Source organism: Hemicordylus capensis, chromosome 3 (assembly GCF_027244095.1).
Source record: "Hemicordylus capensis ecotype Gifberg chromosome 3, rHemCap1.1.pri, whole genome shotgun sequence".
Taxonomy (NCBI): domain Eukaryota; kingdom Metazoa; phylum Chordata; class Lepidosauria; order Squamata; family Cordylidae; genus Hemicordylus; species Hemicordylus capensis.
The window spans coordinates 354612549-354633488 of NC_069659.1; the positions used below are offsets into that span (position 1 = coordinate 354612549).

General features: G+C 47.9%; 1 protein-coding gene across 5 annotated transcripts in view; it reads right to left on the reverse strand.

Moving 5' to 3' along the window:
* The window catches only part of TNK2 (tyrosine kinase non receptor 2), a 119881-nt gene that overhangs the window by 33955 nt on the left and 64986 nt on the right, over window positions 1-20940 (reverse strand). For 4 of the 5 annotated variants that reach the window (XM_053307731.1, XM_053307732.1, XM_053307730.1 and 1 more), the window contains 8 exons: window positions 20627-20804; window positions 20137-20207; window positions 13708-13914; window positions 9913-10065; window positions 8236-8513; window positions 4814-4940; window positions 4234-4380; window positions 1674-1768 (listed from right to left, as the gene is read on the reverse strand). In XM_053307731.1, coding sequence (XP_053163706.1) covers window positions 1674-1768; window positions 4234-4380; window positions 4814-4940; window positions 8236-8513; window positions 9913-10065; window positions 13708-13914; window positions 20137-20207; window positions 20627-20804 — 1256 coding nt within the window. Of the gene's footprint in view, window positions 1-1673; window positions 1769-4233; window positions 4381-4813; window positions 4941-8235; window positions 8514-9912; window positions 10066-12398; window positions 12532-13707; window positions 13915-20136; window positions 20208-20626; window positions 20805-20940 lie in introns of those variants that run through there. The other variant, XM_053307733.1, reaches the window with a different exon arrangement.

Sequence of the window (20940 nt, forward strand, 5' to 3'; positions counted from 1 at the left end):
TGTGGGCTCAGGGCTGCAGAGAGTCAAAATGTCTCACTGACATGCTGATTTTTCTGGCAAGTGAATGCAACCGGAAGAGTTCAGCCCACGGGAAGGTTAATTCCACCTGGACCAGGGGTTCCCAGCCTGGACTCCAAGATATATTGTTGGACTACTGCTCCCAATGAGCCCCTGGTGGCGCAGTGGTAAAACTGCCGCCCTGTAACCAGAAGGTTGCAAGTTCGATCCTGACCAGGGGCTCAAGGTTGACTCAGCCTTCCATCCTTCCGAGGTCGGTAAAATGAGTACCCAGAAAGTTGGGGGCAATATGCTAAATCGTTGTAAACCACTTAGAGAGCTTCCAGCTATAGAGCGGTATATAAATGTAAGTGCTATTGCTATCACCCCCAGACACTTCAGCCACTCTGGCTGGGGATGATGGAAATTGTAGTCCAACAACTCTGGATCATACTGGACCCAGGGCTGCCCAGAGGATTTATGGGACCTCAGGCAGGTATGACATTGGGGCCCCTCTAAAAGGATTCAGGCATGTGTGTACCAAGTTTTGGGGGAGGGCATATGTGAGAATTTTTGCACGGATTGTCCACAGGTGAGAATTCTTGCTTGTAGCTTCTTCTTGCCTAGTTTATCATGGTCAGGTTGGGGTCTACATTTTGCAATTCAATGTCATCTTTCCTTCTTTCTTTTTTTAAATGGGAACTTTACAAAGAATTCTGTTGAACAATGTAGCAGGGCTTGGGTAGAGATTAATGGTAAGCATAGGAGCTGAGGCGGGGGGCAGGGGCCTTGCTATGTGGGGGCCCGGGACAGTTGGCCCCAGTTGGCCCTGCTTGGGCCCATCTTCCAGATGCAACTGCAAGGAACCTTTATCAAGGCCCCTTCTGCTGCAAGGCAAGCATGATACTCTGGGGCTATGGACCTGTGCCTACTTACAGGTGGTAATGTGGAGGCCATCTGAACTGTGAGCTATTTGCATACAGTGGCTCACTTTGTACATCACACCAAGGGCGGAGGAAGTCACAAACATTCAACGTTTTGCTTTAGTATGAAAAAAGTTGTCTGCTCTGCATGGCGAATGGTTTCAAGTGCCTGCAATTTACTTATTTTTATTTATATTTGTAAGCCACCTTTCACCATCAGTCCCAATATATGCACCGCAGCCAAACCAGATGGGGCGTGGGAATTCTGGAAGTGGAATTACTGAAATCATTTGCAAAAGGCAGTTGTGGGGAGTGATCTGGATTGGGGCCGTGGTGTGGTTCGACTCTTTGTCCCTGTGTTGATTCCTCGTTGACTTGTCAACAAATCTATTAGCCACAGAGGGGAGCCCAAGAGGCATGAATTTGTGCCGCCAGGTTTTTCCGTCTGCAGCTAAGAGCAGTTTCAGGGGGCTATTTAAATTAGAGGGCTGGCATGGAGGGGGAAGAGCTGGACCCAAACCAGGGCTCCCCATGGGCTGCTTTACAAGAAGACAACATGGGGAGTTGCAGTATCGGCACCCCAGCTTGAGCAACTGCTTGCCCTGGGACTCTCTGTGGCAAAGCATCAACTGCCGAAGAGGAAGAGGAGGCAGCCGTTATCCAGCCTGCCTGCCCTGCGTCAAGCCCAGGCATGCCTAAGCCCCAGCCCCACTGGGCCTGACCCAGCCTGGCCAAGGCCTCCCTGCACGATACCTGCCCTCGATGACCGTGATGATGTCGTTCATCTGGATATGGAGCTTGTCCGGCTCTTCAAAATCCTGCAGGGCACACATGTCCGTGGGCTGAGCCTGGAGGAGGAGGAAAGAGAGGAAGAGTGAGGTGAAGCCCTGCCCACACATGATCCCGCCACAGCCCTGCTGATGAAGCTGGGACAGAAGCACCTCCCCAACCCCACCTCCCCTTCAAGGGGAAGCCACTGCCGTGCAAAAGGAGTCCGTGCAGAAGGAAACAAAGTCTGGGCCAGCTAGAGGAGAAGGGGACAAGTTTGGGGCTTGCTCCAGGTCCTGCTATTTCCAGGCCCCCAAATGAGTGGGCTGCCCCCTTCTGCTGGCATCGCACGCCCCAGCATGCTAGGGAGTCCACAGGCATCTTGTGCCAGAGAAGTCTAGCTAATCGCTAGTCCGTGCCCAGGGCTGTGTGGAAGCAGGGTGACTCTACACAGAAAAAGCACAGAAGGTGGTCTTGGGGGCATTGTTCTCCTTCCGGAGATCTTTTCCCACAAGAACGCAGGCTCATAGCTCTGATGGGCCCAAAGAGACTCTCGCCAGTGGGGGTGCCACACCTGCTGAAATCTCAGAAGCCAGACGAGAGGGACGAAACAGATTTCCACAGGTTGTGAGAGGAGTTTCAGTGCCCTCTGCCGCTTCCGGCCTCTCCCTCCTGCACAGGCAGGAAGAACCAACAAGATGTAACAGCAGGAGGAAACGAGTGGGGACGTTTTGATCCAATGCGAGTCAGAACTGCTGACAGGATTCACAGCCCCCAGAAGAAATGGGAGTCCATGAACGCAGTTTCCAGAGTGAAGAACTGTCTAAAGGGCATTAGTCACTCTTTTAAAATCCATAGACACACATGCCACCACGGTATTGTGTCAGGTAGCCAAAAATGCAAGGAGCTTAAACAAAGAGAACTGAAAAATGCTAAAGGGTGCCTATCAATCCTCCATTTTTTCATAAAAAGCCAGGCCTTTCTTTCATGGAGTAAGAGCTGTGTTACACATCTGTACCAAATGAAAGAGTAGAGGATATACGGACCAAGGGAACAAAACATATACATAGAATAGTCTATATACCGTGTGTAGAGGTCTATTCACACACACAACGTACATAAAACGTACATAAATTTGACATATATAGATGAAACACACAATTACTGAAGAAAGGAAGGTTTCTATTTCATAAACCCCAAATGGTGTTGCTTGAAGGTCAATTATGTCTTTATTACATGTAGATTCACAAAGTCCTTCCAGATCTTTACTCTTGCAAGTTCTTATTCAAGTTTTAGCTCTTCAAAAGTGACTCTGCACTTGCCAGTGGTTTCAAGTTGGAAATCGTACTGGGTACAAAGTAGTACAACTTTGTATCCAGTAGGATTTCCAACTTGAAACCACTGGCAAGTGCAGAGTCACTTTTGAAGAGATAAATTTCACTTCTCCTGATGAAGTCCTGCTCAAGCAGGAAGAAACAGGCAAAAAATACCTAGGATACCTGTTGAGTAACATTTGGACAAGGAGCAACAACTTGAATAAGAACTTGCAAGAGTAAAGATCCGGAAGGACTTTGTGAATCTACATGTAATAAGGACTTGTGGACATAACTGACCTTCAAGCAACACCATTTGAGGTTTATGAAATCGAAACCGTTCTTTCTTCAGTAATTGTGTGTTTCATCTATATATGTCAAATTTATGTATGTTTTATGTTCGTTGTGTGTGTGAATAGACCTTTACACGCACATCTGTACCAAGCCAAGAGAAAGAATGCTTGATCACAGAGAAAAATAATACATATACTTAAAAAAAATTATTTAGATAACTACTTGTACAGTTATGTCGTTAAACATGCATTTGGCACCTTATTTTTAGAGACAGGGGAAGCTCCCACCAGTTTTTTGTTTGGTTTCATATGAGGTTTTTTAAGCTGAAAAAGTGTGCTGGTAAACAACAACAGCTTGTGCACTTGGCAACATCACTGGAACCAGCCAATCAGTGCTATACAGGCCAGCTTTGGTGGCAAACTGGTAGGCTTCATTTCCCTTGAGCTTCATCCTGTGCATCTGATCAAAACCCTATGAGTGCATTTCTACTCCTGTTTTGAGGGGCTTCTGTATGCACCCCAAGTCTTCAAACTGGATTTGTTATATCCTGGCTATTTCTGCATCTGGGCTAATGGACTCTACAGCTCATGGAAGCCTATGAAACAATATATATGCTCATCCAGGGCTTCTCAGCCTTAGGTCCTCAGATGATGTTGGACTACAACTTCCATCATCCCCAGCAATGACCAAGGGAAGGGAGTTGTAGTCCACCATCATCTGGGGACTCTCAAGGACCCTGTGGGTGAGCTCTTGTTTTACTACAACAGACTAAGTTGCCATCTTGATGTCAACACCTGGGGAAACTGGACGAATGCCAGATTCTCTGGCTCCCTTACACCCAAGGTACCCCATCCTCGGCACGTGGCTTCCTTTAGGCACACCGGTAGGGTGCCTCTCCTTGACTGCCCCAGTTCTGCGCCCTTCAGCCCAGACAATACCTCCAACAGGAAGTCACGCAGGGCCACAAAGGTGGGCCGGTCTTCTGGCTTGGGCGCCCAGCACTGCAGCATGACGTTGTAGATGTCCTGGGGGCAGTCCTCCGGCCGGCCCAAACGCTCACCCTCCTTGTCAATCTTGTGCAGAATCTGGGCAAAGAGAGCAGGGCTCAGGACAAGCCAAAGCTGGCTAACAGCAAGCTTCCCTAATGAGGATGACGGCGGGGCAGAGAGCACTGTAAATGCACACGGCATTAAAAAGAAAAAAGGGGTTGGGGAATGGAGCCCCCCAATCGGTCCTCATAAGCCAGGGATTCCCAAGCTTCAGTCCCCAGACCCGGTAGGACTATAATTCCCTTTGGCCCTGATGGGAATTGTAGTCCTACAATATCTGGGGGCAAGAAAGTCTGCACTGCAGGCCAGGGGTCCCCAGCTGTAGTCCTCCAGACTTTGCTGGACTACAACTCCCATCATGTCCAGCCACAATAAATTGCAACCAGGGATGATGTGAATTGTAGTTCAGCCCCATCTGGAGGACTACCGCTTGGGGACCCCTGGGAGAGGCCCACTTCTGCAATCGTACCTGACTGCCATTCAGGCCGACCCACGGCTCCTGTCCGTACGTGAACATCTCCCAGAGCGTCACACCAAACATCCAAGTATCGCTGGCGTGCGAGAAGGTGCGGGTCTTCAGGCTTTCAGGGGCACACCTGATTGGTGGAAATTTGTGGGGTGGAGGGGGGAAGAGAGGAGAGGAAGGGATGTGGGTCATCAGTGAGAAATTCAAACCCCATTACCATTCAAAGCACAGTCAGGCAGAGATGCTCACCCAGCTACACTTATGCAAGTTTAATCATATAACCAAAGAATATTAGAGTTGGAAGGGTCCTGGGAGGTCCTCCAGACCTACCCGCTCCCTGCTCAGTGCAGGGAACTATACACAGTATCCCTGACATTTGGCTGACCAGACTCTCTTTGGAAACCTCCATCAGAGGAAAGTGCAGTGGAGCACAAGGCAGACTGTTCCACTGCTAAACTCCTCTTACAGTTAGGGAGTTCTTCCTAATGTCTAACTGACCTGGCCTGTGGGAGGAAACTGCCTGACACTACAGACTGCCATCACATAAGCAGGGGAGAAGGGAGGATTCAATTCCCCCCATCCCCACATTTCTCTTGGTGTTAAAAGCCAGCGTGGTGTAGTGGTTAGAGTGCTGGACTAGAACCGGGGAGACCTGAGTTCAAATCCCCATTCAGCCATGAAACTAGCTGGGTGACTCTGGGCCAGTCACTTCTCTCTCAGCCTAACCTACTTCACAGGGTTGTTGTGAAAGAGAAACTCAAGTATGTAGTACACCACTCTGGGCTCCTTGGAGGAAGAGCAGGATATAAAATGTAATAATAATAATAATAATAATAATAATAATAATTGGGTCTGTGGGTGTCCATTTAAAACATTTCCAAGCATTCACACTATGTTCTGTGTCCCAGGATTGGCCTCTTCATTAGGGCGCTTTAGATCAGGGAACCACGGTGCCTAGAAATTTAACTATGGTGCTTGGACTAGGATATTAAGAAGTGGAGTTATTAAATAAAATATTTATTTGCCCTCAGCAGCGTTGTTTCTGTTATAAATATGTTATGCTATATTATATTATATTATATTATATTATATTATATTATATGTAAATACATTATAAAGGGGATAAAGAGAAGCCAGATTACCCCCCTCGACAATGTCCGACATGAAATCCGGCATGAATTCTGTCAAGTGTCTACTGTCTGGCTCCCAAAGGTTGGGGTTGGCTTCTAGATCCAAATACAATTTGTCAAGGTCTGCTTTAGACATAAGAACATAGGAAGCGTCCTGCTGGATGAGGCCCAAAGCCTCTCCAGTCTCCTGTTTCCTATAGTGGCCCACCAGATGCCTCTGGAAAGCCCACAAGCAGGAGATGAAGGCATGCTGCTAGTGCATTAAAGTAAAGTGTGCTGTCAAGTGGATTTCAACTCCTGGCGCCCACAGAGCCCTGTGGGTTTCTTTTAGTAGAATAAAGGAGGGGTTGACCATTGCCTCCTCCTGCACAGTATGAGATGATGCCTTTCAGCATCTTCCTATATCGCTGCTGCCCGATATAGTACCAGCGGGGATTTGAACCGGCAACCTTCTGCTTGTTAGTCAAGCATTTCCCTGCTGCGCCACTTAAGGTGACGCTACTGCATTCCTGCAACTGATATTCAGAGGCATCCTGCCTCTGAACTTGGGAGGTAGCCAACTTTCAAATCCAATTACATGTTTAGTGTGGATGGGATATTAGGGTGAAGACAGGCACAAAGTTTTAAACAATGGCAAGTTTGATAGCTCCTTCAGTGCCCTCAACACCCATGTATATTTTTCTGTTGTAGAACATGTTCTGAAGAAAAAAGGGGGGAAACAAACTTCTTCCCAAAAAGAAGCTCCAAAAGGGCTCTGAATATTTTTTCAGTTTAGTTCAGTTCGAAGCAGTAAAAGGTTGACAGTTGTATAGAGTGTTGGACTAGGACCAGAGAGACCCGAGTTCAAGTCCCCATTCAGTCATGAAACTCACTGGGTGTCATGGTGCAGACTTCTGACTCAGAAGAGTCAGAGGAGGAATGGGAGGATTCGCCTGCTCGTGAGGACTCAGAGGCACAGCAACAGGATTTGGCAGGGAGACCAGACTCTGGCGCTGAGAAATCGGAACAGCTGCCAGACATGAATCCTGATCAGGAGCAGGCTGATCAGGAGGAGGCTGAGATTTCACCTGTCTTGAGAAGACATCTCAAGAGGAAAGCTCAGTGGGAGACACGCAGGCGCAGGAGATCACAAGAGAGGAAGCAGAAGTGCTGACTCAGGGAAGCCTGATTGGCTGCTGGTTCTCTTGAGCCATATATCAAGCAGTCTGTGATTTCCACTGAAGCTGTTAGCAACTTTCACAGACTGCAGACTGTGTTCTATTTTTGAATTCTCAACTTTTCCAAGTTCCAGTTTGCCCTTGTTCTGTTCTTTCCTGCTCTGTGTTCTTGTTCCGTTAATTCCTTGCTCTGGTGTCCTTGTTCTTTTTCATTCCTCGCTCTGTTGTTTTCTTTTCAGTTATTGTTAGAGGGGGCTACCTAGTTCAGTTCAGGGGATTTGATTCGTTTACTATTTTCTTTGTGAGCCTTTTGTTTTCCTTCCTGCAGCTTTGCTGCTGCTTTCTGTTAACTCACAGGGGGAGAGCTGAAGGGGGTTGTAAATCCTGTTGGGTTAGCCGAGCTAACAGATTTACGACACTGGGTGACTCTGGACCAGTCCCTTCTCTCTCAGCCTAACCTACCTCACAGGGTTGTTGTGAGGATAAACATAACCATGTACACCGCTCTGGGCTCCTTGGAGGAAGAGTGGGATAGAAATGCAAAAATAAAATAAAATAAAATAGATAAATAAATAACGCCTGTGCCAACACCAACCGATATCGTCCCTAATTCTTACAGCAATGCTGTACATATTTTTAAAATATCAGTGAGTGTTGGTGTTGTTTTTGTCAGGGAGGATAAAGTAAATAAAAAACACGTCTGCACAAAAACATTAGTGCCACTTTAAATTATAATAAATAGGCACACAGCTGTCCCCTGATCTGCCTCCTAAAGGAAGGAGCAGGATGGAGAACAGATAGACCTCCCTGGCAAGAGAAACAACATAAACTGCAGGGGGAGCAGTCACGCGAAAACTAACAACCCGAAAAAAACAGCAACCAGTATATCTGGTTTACGCCAAATATACGACGTCCTAGCTCTGTATCGCAGCAATTAAATTCAAAACAAGGCATTGGCAATGTGAACGGCACCCTGCTGTCCGCATAGGGACTGTGGTGTCACGATGCAGGAAGTATGGAAGCACACTGCCGAGATAAGTTGTGATCTCATTGCAGGGTCTAATCTGGAGAGCGCCCTGGGGCGCCAACAGAGCTTCTTTTGCTGGCCTTGTTCCTGCCGCACAGCACAGCGACTCACCACGCAAACGGCACTTTGCGGTGCTCCTGCATGACGTAGTGGTCGTCGTTCTTGGGCAGGGCCCGCATGAGCCCGAAGTCTCCAATCTTGACCAGGTCGTTGGTGGCTAAGAGGATGTTGCGAGCGGCCAGGTCACGGTGGATGAAGCGCTTGGACTCCAGGTAGGCCATGCCCCGGGCGATCTGGATGGCATACTGGCAGAGGGTGGAGATCAGGAAATGCCCTTGGTTCTTGCGCAGCCGGTCTAGCAGGGAGCCCAGAGGGGCCAGCTCAGTAACCTAGGTGGGTGGAGACCGAAGTGGGCATTATACCACAGTGCAAGGAGCCCGCCCCCCCCATCTAGCAGTGATTCTGGGGCTGTCATCCAGTTAAAGGCATCTCAGTCAGATGGCGTCGGATTAAAGAAATCAAAGACATTTCTGTTTAGCTTATCTTTGATATGAATCAGCTAAATTTGCACACGTAGGGACATAAGAAGCTGCCTTGGTCAGACCCTTGGTCCACCAAGCTCAGGATTGTCTACCCTGAACAGCAGCAACTCTCTAAGGTTCCAGGAAGGACTCTTTCCCAGCCCTACCTGGAGATCCTGCTAGGGATCGAACCTGGGGCCTTCTGCATGCAAAGTAGATCACCACTGCAGTCTCATCCCCTAAAGGGAATATCAGACAGCACTCACATGTCATCACCCATCCAAATGCAAACCAGAGCAGGCCTTGCTTAGCAAGGGGGACAAATCATGCTTGCTACCTCAAGACCAGCTCTCCTGCCACACATTTGCATGTGGCAAACAGTGCTGAAGAAAGAAGCACGCCCCCTCCTGTACTTCCTGGAAGGTACCCTTTTCTACAGGGTACCTGCCAGCTAAGTAGGAAGCCAGGTGCTCTCCTGATGCTCTGGAGGACGTCCATTAGGGCGCTTGCCAGGTTAGCCGCTCAACAGCGGCAAAATGCTTCTGTTCAGGCAAACTGCATTCAAAATGTAAATAGCAAAGCACCCAGCAGGGGAAGCAGTCTCGCAAAAACTAACCACTCCAAAAAGCAGCAACCTTTTTACGCGGGACATACATTTAATCAATAAATCGCAGCAATTAAATTTGAAACAAGGCACTGGAAATGTGAAAGGCACCCTGCTGTCAGCGTAGGAACTGCAGTGTCACAACACAGGAAGTGTGGAAGCACACTTCCAAGATTCATCGTTGACCCTGTTGCAGGGCCTAATCTGGAAAGCGCCCAGGAGGAAGGAGAGGAAGCAGGTATCCCATTTCCTGATTTCATGTCTGGAGAAGTTAGGCAAACCACCCACCCCCAGCCATCTCTTTCCCACAGTGGGTTGTGCCCAGAAGCTGCACCTGTGCGAACCTATTTTGCCAAGGCAAGAACGTTGCACGAGCAAGCTCTGTTACGTCAGGAGCCTGCATTCCAGAGTAGTGCTGCATCCGTGCAAACATCCTAGTGCTGGCACAACCAGGTGCACAACCTGCAGTGTGCCTCCTGCCAGCCAGCCTCCTCCTCTGACCGTTTATGTTGCAAGAACCGTTGGCGCCAGAGGGCAACTTTGGGATTTTGTGCAGCTACACGGCCTTCTTGTGGGTGTGCAACTTTGTCTGTTGCTCGAGGGCAGTGTTACTCGGGATGTCAGTCGGAGCCTTCCACAGCCTTGCTGGAACTGAGCCCTCACCATCTTCATGGGATTGGAGAGCACCACGCCGTACAGTCGGATGAGGTTCATGTGGTCCAAGGAGTGCATGGCATTCACCTCGCGGATGAAGTCGTCCAGGGCTTCTGGCTGGCTCAGCACGTCTGTCTTGAGACACTTGACCGCCACATTAAGCTGGCAGGGAAGCAAGGAAAGGGGACAATTTTGGATTAGATCCTGTACAGCACCTAGATTTTTTTTCTTTTTCAGACACTGCACAAATAATTAAACTAACCAAAAGGCCACGAGAAACCCGAGGACATTTTATTTCCATGCTGACATACAGAACCCCGCCACAAAAGCAAGCCAGCTGAGATGTATAGCTTCTCCTTAACACACTAAAATTTTAAATGGCTCAGAGGCTCGGGGAGAAGACAGATATAACATTTTTAGAGTTGGCTCGGGAGTGCCTTCACTGAGTTTATTCCAAAAGTAACTTTCCTTTTCAAGGGTTCAGCTTTGAAATAATGCAGTTCTGCACATTTGCAGCAAAAGTTGGCTCCGCATAGCACTGATTGGCTGGCACCTGTAAGGTCACCAAGATGCACACATGCAACAATCTCTGGAACAGGTTTTTAGAAGGTTCTGTTTAAAAACAAAGTGAAGGATAAATGCAGATGAAGCATTTTTTAAAGAAAAAGAGGGAAGCCTGCTTGAAGCATGGTGGGAAAGGCCAGATTGACATCTGCATCGGTATTCAGTTCATGGGTCTGTACATCCGCTTTACAGAAACGGCAAAGTGAGGAGACACTGCTGGTGCCTGTTGTGACTTCTCTTGTGATATTACATCTGTCTCCACCCTTAAGTCTTCAACTGGCAGACTGGAACACCCTGGCCTAAAGTGGGTCACTTCAGTGGCACCGGCAACACTTTATTTCATTTGTTTAGGGAATGTGTGGCCAACCTGAGGCTCTCCAGTGGTTGTTGGACTACAAGCCACCTCACCCCCAGATGCAATAAATTGTGGCTGGGGATGATGGGAACTGTAGTCCAGCAATGATTTCAGAGCCTCAAGTTGGCCACCCCTGATTTGCACGTTTTGTTTTGTTTTGTTTTGTTAAGGAAGAGAGGAGAGGAGAGGTCATGGGAAGGAAGATAGAAGATATTGTGGGAAGGGAAAGAAGAGGAGGAGGAGGAGGAGGGGTAGGGAAGGAGGAGAGGAGGAGAAAGAGTGGGAAGGAGGAGAGGAGAGGAGAGGAGAGGAGAGGAGAGGAGAGGAGAGGAGAGGAGAGGAGAGGAGAGGAGAGGAGAGGGTGAGATCATGGGAAGAAAGAGAGAAGATATTGTGGGAAGGGAAAGAGGAGGAGGAGGAGGAGGAGAGGTAGGGGAGGAGGGGAAAGAGTGGGAAGGAGGAGAGGAGAGGAGAGGGTGAGATCATGGGAAGGAAGAGAGAAGAGGATATTGTGGGAAGAGAAAGAGAAGGAGAAGGAAAAGAGGTGGAAAACAGTGGTCCCTCTAATTTTTTTTCAACCTCATGCGGAGTGAGTTTTGTTCTGGGCGGCAGTATCAAGGCACTGGGTGCGAACATGCATTCAAAATGGGGCCTTCCTAATTCAACCTGAGCGGGATATAAAATTAACTGAGTGGACATCAGAAAACTTGTGAGTGCACACGTCTTAAAGGGAACAGTGGTGGGGAAGGAGGAGAGGTGCGGAAATAGATAGTGGGAAGGAGGAGAGGAGAGGAGAGAATGGGAAGGGAGAGAGGAGTGGAGAGAATGGGAAGGGAGAGAGGAGTGGAGAGAATGGGAAGAGAGAGAGGAGTGGAGAGAATGGGAGAGAGGAGAGAGTGAGATCATGGGATGGAAAAGAGAAGAGATTACAGAAAGGGAAAGGAGGAGGAGAAGTGGGGAAGGAGGAGAGGTGGGGAAGGAGGAGAGGAGAGGGTGAGATCATGAGATGGAAGAGAGAAGAGGAGATAGTGGGAAGGGAAATGGAGAAGGAGGGGGAGAGGTGAGGAAAGAAATACAGTCATCCCTCACCAACCGTGAGGGTTCTGTTCCGGGAAGACCTCATGGCTGACGAATTTGTGTTTGATGAGTCATTGAAATCAATGGCAAACAAGGAGTTAGGGGAACTGCAGTCGTGAATGGACTGCAAAATACAGTAGAAAAATTCAAAAAATCCCTCAAAATCCCCCCAAATCACCTCGAGTCAGTAAGAGGAGTGAAGAGGAACCCCACAAAATCACCCCTGAACTCCCAGAAATCACCTCTGACCCCCAGAAATGGCAGAAACCCCCCCTAAATTGGCAAAAAAAATCTCACCAAACCGTGGATACTTGGGACACGGTTGGTGAAACCTGTCACACTTTCCCAGTCATGGATACTCAAAACGAAGATTGGGAAGCCTGCAGTTGGCGAGGGATGACTGTAGTGGGAAGTGGGAGAGGAGAGGAGAGAGACACAATAGAGAAGGACGGGCATATATGGTGAAAAAATTCAAAGGTGCAATTCTATGATTGCTTACATGAACGTAAACCCCACCATGTAGAGTGGGTTTTTCTTCCCAGGAAGCAGCAGTGGCTTGTCCTAAGGAATCAGGGGGCTGCCAAAGGAGGCAGCTCAGGTTGCTCCTCTTTCTCCCGCACTGCCTGCAGGCTGGCCATCTGTCAGGTAAAGCTACGTGGTTAACCTCTGCTGCCTCCTTTGGTGCCCCCCTGGCTCCTTATGGGGGAGCCAACAAGCCTTCACAGGACTGGGCTGCACAAAAGGGTCCCATGTTGTAGCTGGGTCTGGAAAGGTTGTGGACAACTATGTGGGATACACAGTTCTAAAATATTTCTTGCAACGCATTATTAATTGGAAATGTTTAGGTCTCTGAAAGGTGATGAATACTGTGATATAAAACTGCTCTCAGACCCTGCAATGAATGACAGAGCAGCTACACACTTGAGTTTATACATACTTGAAAAAAATTAGAACACATTTGAAAAAGGAAGAACAGGGATCATGCGGGGGAGAAGTAAGTGACACGATCTGATCCCAGCAGCACTTTGGGAAAATGGCAAATGGACTAAAGAACACAAGACGCTGCCTTGTACAGAGTCAGACCACTGGCTTCTACAGTTTGTATTGTCTACACTGACTGGCAGCCGCTGTTCAAGGTTCTGGAAAGAGAGGGCACTTTCGCAGCCCTTATAGCTCAAATAACTGAAGATCCCAGGGATTGAACTGGGGCCTTGTGCACAGCTCATGCTGTGCTCTACCAAACTTTTTCTCATCACACAGCAAATCTTTATTTCTCTAGCTTAGAGATAGAGCACCTGTTTTGGATGCAGGTGGTCACAGGTTCAATCCCTAGCAGCATCACCAGGTAGGGCTGGGAAAGAATGAGAGGAGAGCTGGTCTTGTGGTAGCAAGCATGACTTCACCCCTTTGCTAAACAGGGTTGCGTATGAATGGGAGACTAGAAGTGTGAGCACTGTAAGATATTCCCTTTAGGGGATGGAGCCACTCTGGGAAGAGCATCTAGGCTCCAAGTTCCCTCCCTGGCAGCTTCTCTGAGAGAGATTCCTGCCTGCAACCTTGGAGAAGCTGCTGCCAGTCTGTGAAGACAATACTGAGCTAGATAGACCAAGTGTCTGACTCAGTATATGGCAGCATCCTATGTACCCTTCTCTGAAAACTCTGTAGAGCCACTGCTAGTGCTGACCTGGATGGGTCAAGTGTCTGATTCAACAGAAGGTAGCTTTAGACCTCCTTCCAGCTGCTTCCCCATTAATGTTCCTATGGAAGGAAGCCCAGCCTGGCAGAAATGAGGGGAAGGTGAGGCTTACTGTCTTGCCAGTGGGTGCACACCACTCTCCGCGCCGCACCACTCCAAAGGATCCGTCTCCCAGCTTCTCAAAGAGTATCAGGTCCTTCTCACTGATGAGGCAGGTCAGGGCCTGCTGCTGGCCCTCTTCTGGGAGTGGTGGGGTCGACCTCTTACTCAGCACACCCTGGGGCTGGAATTCCGAGTCTGGCCTCTTCCCACTGAACACCTGTACGGAGGAAGGCAGAACAGTGAAACCTGAAAGCCAACCAAATACACAGACCTAAGTGGGGAGGGCATTAAAAAGGAGATGAGGTGCCAGGGAGATCGAACAAGGGGCTCTTACCTTCTGAGCCACCACAACAGGTCTCAGACCGAAGGAACGATTGTCCTGGAGCATTTCTAGACAGCAGGCTTTACCGCTGGTTTACTGTGAGTCTTTACTACTGCAAGTTCGAAGTTGCCCCCCAAAACCGACGCAAAAAGTGGATTTTTTTTAACCCCGGACATAAATCGGGCCACACTCTAATGCATAACAGAAAACCGACATCGTGTGTGAAGTGCTCCCCGATAGCTCGCAGGGACTTTGGAGTAAATCTGGCCAATATGTGAATGCACACCCTCAATTCTGGAGGAGAAGCGAGCTAAAAGCCCCGTTTGGAAATGCTCCTGGTCCTTGCTGCACTCTAGCGCCACCCAGATACTGGCCAGAGAAGGTACTGCAGCTGATAATCCCAGCTGGACCAAAGGATTTGGGGAGCTTGGCAGGCCCTAAATAACTGTTGCTTGCCCATCAAGACAGATGCATTTTGGAATCTGATAATTTGCCTGACTTTCAGTACATAGATACCACACTGGCTCATCTGACTTGCTCTGGATTGTGACTTGGCCTGACTAGGATTACACACTGCCTCTGGCACTTCCACCTGGCCATCTGAAGTTCTGATGCAGCCAGACTCCTAGCTATTACTAGTACATACAAGTATCATACAAACATACATAGCATATAACACAGAGAGAGACAGAATCTAACTTCTCAGTTAATAATAAATCATTTCCTTCACCACAAAAGCAAAAATTCAGTTATGATGATGATTGCTCTGTGAATTTGCCTGGCAATTTACAGAGTACAAAAGGGCCAGCCCCTGTCTGTGCCCCAAAGACCTTACAGTCTAACATTTACCACAGAGGAGGCCACTGAGGAAGGGGAAGCAGGAGCTGCCAAAGGGAAATGGGGAAAGAATTGGGATTCGTTCACATGCTTAGGCTCAGCTATAGTTGGGCCAGAGTTCTCAGCCTTGATTCCCCAGATAATGTTGGACTACAGCTCTCTTCATTTGAAAACTTTTGAAAACTTTTAGGGGTGTGTGTGTGTGTGTGTGTGTGTTTCCCCCCCTTTTTCCTATTGTTTTCATTGTTGTTGTTTTAATTTATGTAAACCGCCTCGAGTCTATGGAAGTCAGGCGGTCAATAAATTTGTGAAATGAATGAATGAATGAATGAATGAATGAATGAATGAATGAATTTGATGGAGTACAACTCCCATCATCTCCAGCCCCAATTGGGCTGAGATGAGATTTTAGCTCAGTGGTAGGAGGAGAGCTGGTCTTGTACTAGCAAGCATGAATTGTCCCCTTAGCTAAGCAAGGTTTGCCCTGGTTTGCATTTGAACAAGAGACTACAAGTGTGAACACTGTAAGATATTCCTCTCAGGGGATGGGACTGCTCCGGGAAGAGCACCTGCATGCTTGCGTGGAGAAGGTCCCAAGTTCCCTCCCTGGCAGCAGCATCTCCAGACAGGGCTGAGAGAGACTCCTGCCTGCAACCTTGGAGAAGCCGCTGCCAGTCTGTGTAGACAAGACTGAGATAGATAGACCAATGGTCTGACTCAGTATAATACAGCTTCCTATGTACCTATGTTTCTATCTGCTTTGTATGCAAAAGGTCCTAGGTTCAGTCCCTGGCTGCATCTCTAGGTAGGGCTGGGAAAGGTTCCTGCCTTAAAGCCTGGCAGAACTGCTGCCAGTCAGTGTAGACAAAACTGAGCTAGATGGGACCAAGGGTCTGACTTGGCATAAGGCAGCTTCCTATGTGTTCAGAAGCAGTCTGCCTCTAAATACCCATTGCTGGGGGACAAAAAACCTTGGGCCTTCATGGCCTATTCGAGGGCTTCCCAGAAGCCCTGGCTGGCCACTGCTGGAAACAGAATACTAGGCTAAAAAGACCGGCTTGGTCTAATCCACATTTTATGTTCTCAAAGAGACCCAGTGGAAACTGCTCTCAGTGGCTCCCCTTGGTGGACGCTTGCCTTATTTCCACTGTTCATCTACAGGCCATTTCTGTTGCTGCACCAAACTGTTTCCACAGAGAAGGATTTCCCTTGCGATGGGTCCTCTCCAGGGCACTTTCCAGATTAGACCCTGCAACGGGGTCACGACGAATCTCTGAAGTGCGCTTCCACACTTCCTGTGTCGTGACACTGCAGTCCCTACACTGACAGCACGGTGCCATTCACATTTCCAATGCCTTGTTTCGAATTTAATCGCTGCGATTTATTGATAAAACGCTGTATGCCCGGCATAAAAAAAATTGCAGTTTTTTCGGGTTAGTTTTTGTGCGTCTGCTCCCCCTGCTGCGCGCTTTGCTATTTACATTTTGAATGTGATTTGCCTGAACGGAAGCATTTTGCTGCTGTTGAGCCACTAATCTGGAAAGCGCCCAGATGAAGCGCTTGGCTCTAAGCCAGCAATGAAAGTTAATTTAATGCTTTCCTGATAATTACGGCAACGGAATTGAATTTACTTCAGTTGAGTTCAAAGAGCTCATAATCAAGTGTATCCGTTCATCACGCATTTCATTTCTTCTTTTTCATTCTGCACGCAAGTTGCTTTTGTGGGGGGAACAGGGGAGGCAGCTCCCCTCCCAACTTCCGCACCTTAGAAAAAGAGATTCCCCTTTCATGTACACCTAATGCCGAAGGCTGACTTTCAAGAGGTCAACAAGGAGGGGGCTGCTTTGCTACATATGGAACCCTGACCCAGAATCAGGTCATCTATGAAGACTTAGCACCAGGTTCCCCACCAACATGGTTGGTGATCCCAAAACCCCTCTGTCTGCAATCACAGATCCTGCCCAGCCCCATCTGTCATTAATGTGAATGGTCTGGTTTTTATGGGCACCTGTCTCACTAATTTTCCTATTTTTGTTCTTCCTGAATATCCCACTAGTGGGGTGCTTCCATTCATAAGATAATGAGTGGAAGTTCATTCCAGAAGACCAACGGCAGCTCCAGTACCCACTAGAAAAAGCTTCTGTTCTCCCCACCACCACCACCACCTCTATGTTTAAATTAGGCTGGCTATGTTCCTCCATTGTGATGTATTGGTTTTGGGCTCACCCACAAGATTTAATCCTCTTCTCCCACAGATGCTAGGAAGAGCAAGTTCATAGTTTGTTTTCAAATGGGCCAGTTCAGATGAACAATGGTCTGCTTCAGCCCTAAATGCGCTAACCCTGGGGCTGCGTCACTCAAGAACCTGCGAACACCATTGAGGCAGGTCCTGGGGTCGCAAGAGGGGGTGATTGTCAGAACAAGTAAAGGACATGCCGTGATTGCGTCTGCACGGTCTTGAGTCAGGCAGGCCTGATGTTATCGTATGTAGGGCTAAAGCGGGCCACGGTTCATCTGAACCAACTCAATAGCAGAAGAAGTTCCAACAGCTGGATTGCTAGTTCTAAGAACAGGACTTTCCCTCCACACTTTGCATTTGGGACCACCGGTGTTCAATGCTTCCTGAAGGACCACACTAGGGGGAGAAGGAAGGAGTGAGGGACAGGCAGCATCGGTGAATTTCAATCTGGAATAACATTTGCATTTTCAAAACTGGGGAGCACAGCTTTACAAATTGGGGGTTATTATGACATGCGTGTGGGTCTGAAAAAATGCAGATGCTTACAAAGATTTGCATAAGGTTCTGCCTCTCCTGAAACAGCACTGAACATGGGTGCAGGGGAGGGGGATGGGCAACATCCTGACTAATGCTGTGTGCATGCAGCAAAAGAATGTCCAGCTGCTGCTGCAGCATCTCTACTCTACAAGTGTTGCTGCTTGCATGCACATTGGGTAGTGGGGGTGGGGGGGGTTTCACCGATCTCCCCTTCCTCTGGAAGTGCTCTTTGCAACCTGGAAATATGTCCCTGAGGGCCACCCAGTCCTCAGGGATATATTTCCGGGTTCCTCAGGGTGCATCCGAGGGAGGGGGAGATAGGTTAAAATCACACCCACACCTGCACCCACACGTCACCTCTTCCAAAGAGGTGAAGCTAGTGTTGTGGCCTAGCTGCACAGATGCAGTGTTAGTCAGGATGTCAGTCAGTGGTCACTTATTTTATTTATTTATTACATATTTATTTATTTATTACTTTCCCCCAACTTGAGGATACTTCTCAAAAAATCCCACAAGCAAGCAAATAAATAAAAGCACTTCCAGTCTACAAGCTATGCTTATGTGGGTTTAACAACCACCACCACCACCAACATATATGCAATACGCAAACATGCACACAAACAGATATGGTGACGGTCACTGGCTCTGATGACTTTAAAAGAGAAGTAGATAGACTAATGGAGAAGGATTGCTCTTCACTAGCTATTTCTCCCAACAGGTAAATGGAACCTCTCGGTTCTAGGGATGTGCACAAACCGGTTCGGTGCTCCTTTTCTGGAGCACCGAAACGGTTCGGAATGCCAGCGTTCAAGCCGGTTCGGAGGCGGGGGTGGGTGAGTTCTGAACTTTTCAATTCAGACGTTGTGTCCCTCTGAGAATCAGTTGATTTGGGACAAACAAGGGAGCCTGCTGCCTTCATGTCCTGCTTGTGGACTCCTTGGAAGCACCTGGCTGTCCACTGTTGGGATGTTGGGCTAGATGGACCCACTTTGGTCTGAACTAGCATTTCTTTTCTTATGTTTACTCAAAAACACCTATTAGCACTAGTAGGCCACAAAGGGAGCCGACTGTGTTCTAACAAAATACATATTCAACAACTAATTAGCATTCTTAATTAGACTGCTGTGAAACTGTCAACTCACCAGGGAGCAATGAGTTCCTACCAGTGATTTGTTAGGCAGAAGGAGGACACAAAAGCTGGCTGCGGGGTGATGGCTCACAGACAGAGAGGTGGTGAATTCTTTTGAGTTGGCAAGCGGAAAGCAATTCCTATTGCAAACACATTCAGCTAGCCCAGGGGTCCCCAGATGTTGCTGGACTACAACTCCCATAATCCACAAAGCCTTTGTGGCTGGGGATGATGGGAGTTGTAGTCCAACAGCATCTGGGGATCCAAAGTTGGAAACCCCTGAGCTAGATGACTGTGTCTCATCTGTCTTGGCCACCCGTTTATTCCAGGCCACTGATGGCTGAGAAATTAACCTTGGGGGCTGGAAAGGTCCCATTTTTGAGACATATAGGCTAAAAGAGACCTGGGTTCCAGGTGAGTAGGGCCAAAGTGGCTATTTCTAGCCATGAGCAAGACTAGCCTGGGGCCTCCACCATCCGCTCTCCTCCACTGCCAATCCAGTCCAATCTGCAGCATCTTCCAGCTGCATTTCAATAAAAGAAACCAAAAACAAATAGATCTGTTTCTAGATTGTGAGCGCTTTGGGCCAGGGGCCTATCCCTTCATTTGGTTTAAACATCATGTATGTGGTTGACATCATCATAATAAATAAATAAAAAATAAATAAATAAAAACAGGAGACAGCGATCATATTTTCTGCGTTTTGTTGAGTTTAGTCCTGAAGAAATCACCATGGACCATAAGGCAAAAGGCAACATATACATTCAAAAGTAAAATCTATTATATATATTTTGAAGAGGTTATTTGTGGGCGTGTTTGTACAACAAAAAGTCAACAGATATCAAATGTGGCATACACAATCCTGCCACTCAAATTAGCTCAATGCACGATTTTTTACACTGGCATATGCTGGGGAAAAGGTTTGAATTTTCTTTTGGTATTTTTTAGCAGAAATGTTGAAGACATCTTGCAAATTTCAAACTGTTACTTTACTTATTTTTTGCAAGGACATTAATTAAAAAATCTCTTATATATATGAAAAATTGTATTTATTATATATTTTGAAGAGTTGATTTTGTTTGTGCAAAATAAAGTCATACTTCCCAATTACCTACAGATATCAAATTTTGCATAAACAATCCTGCCACTTACAGTGGCTGAATGCACTACTTTTTATACTGGAATATGCTGGGGGGGGGGAGATGTAGATAACTCTTTTAAATGCAAAATGATTTTGCTCAGTCTACAAGAGGCCTACTAGCTTACTAGTAAATTAATAAAACTTTCTGATGAAAGGCTAATAATTTGCAAACGTTTGCTTTTTAAAAAACCCCAGCAAGTTTCTAGCCCTCGTGGGACCCCTTCTAGTACTCACTTTGCTCATCCAGGATTTCCGCTTGCACATGGCCTTCCTCCTCTTCACTGCCTCCCAAAGACGCCTCTGACCTGGGAGAGCAAAGGGTCGTGGTTAGTAAGCACTGTGGGGACTGCCACAAATCCCTGTTCAGCCGTGAAACTCACTGGGTGACTCTGGGCCATTCATGTATCTCTCAGCCTAACCGACCTCACAGGGTTGTTGTGAGGACAAAAATAAACATGTACACTGCTCTGAGCTCCTCAGAGGAAGAGCAGGATATAAATCTAAAAAAACCCAACAGAGAACAAGGAACACTGCTGGGGACCCAGGTTTGAGGAACCCTGCCTTAAGAGTGACCATGCACTTTTGCTTTGCACATTTAGCACACCCCGGAAGAGCACAGGGGTCCTAGTAAAACACCCACGTGGGCCCTTGGCTCATGCGGCCCTCTTCCGCCTACAGTTCCGCCACGGAGCCGGCAGGGGAAGAGGCAAGCCAGTTTGCTCACCTGGCCGGCCCATTCCAATCTTCTCCAAATCCTCATTCTTGACGTATTCAAAGTGCGACAGGCGTGTGACATTGAGGTCGTCGCGGATACGCAGGAAGTACTGCTGCAGCTGCACCTCGGTGAGCAGCTCCAGTAGCCAGTCCGTGCCTTCCTCCGCCTGCATGCCACAGCTCAGCTTCTGCAAAGAAAGAGAGGAAAGCAAGGTCAGGCCGAGAAGGGCCCAGCTGCATCTCAGGCAAAACAGGCGGATCCAGAGAAGTCACTGCCTTGCACAGAATCATAGAACTGGGGTGGCGGGGGAGGGGGGGAGCTCA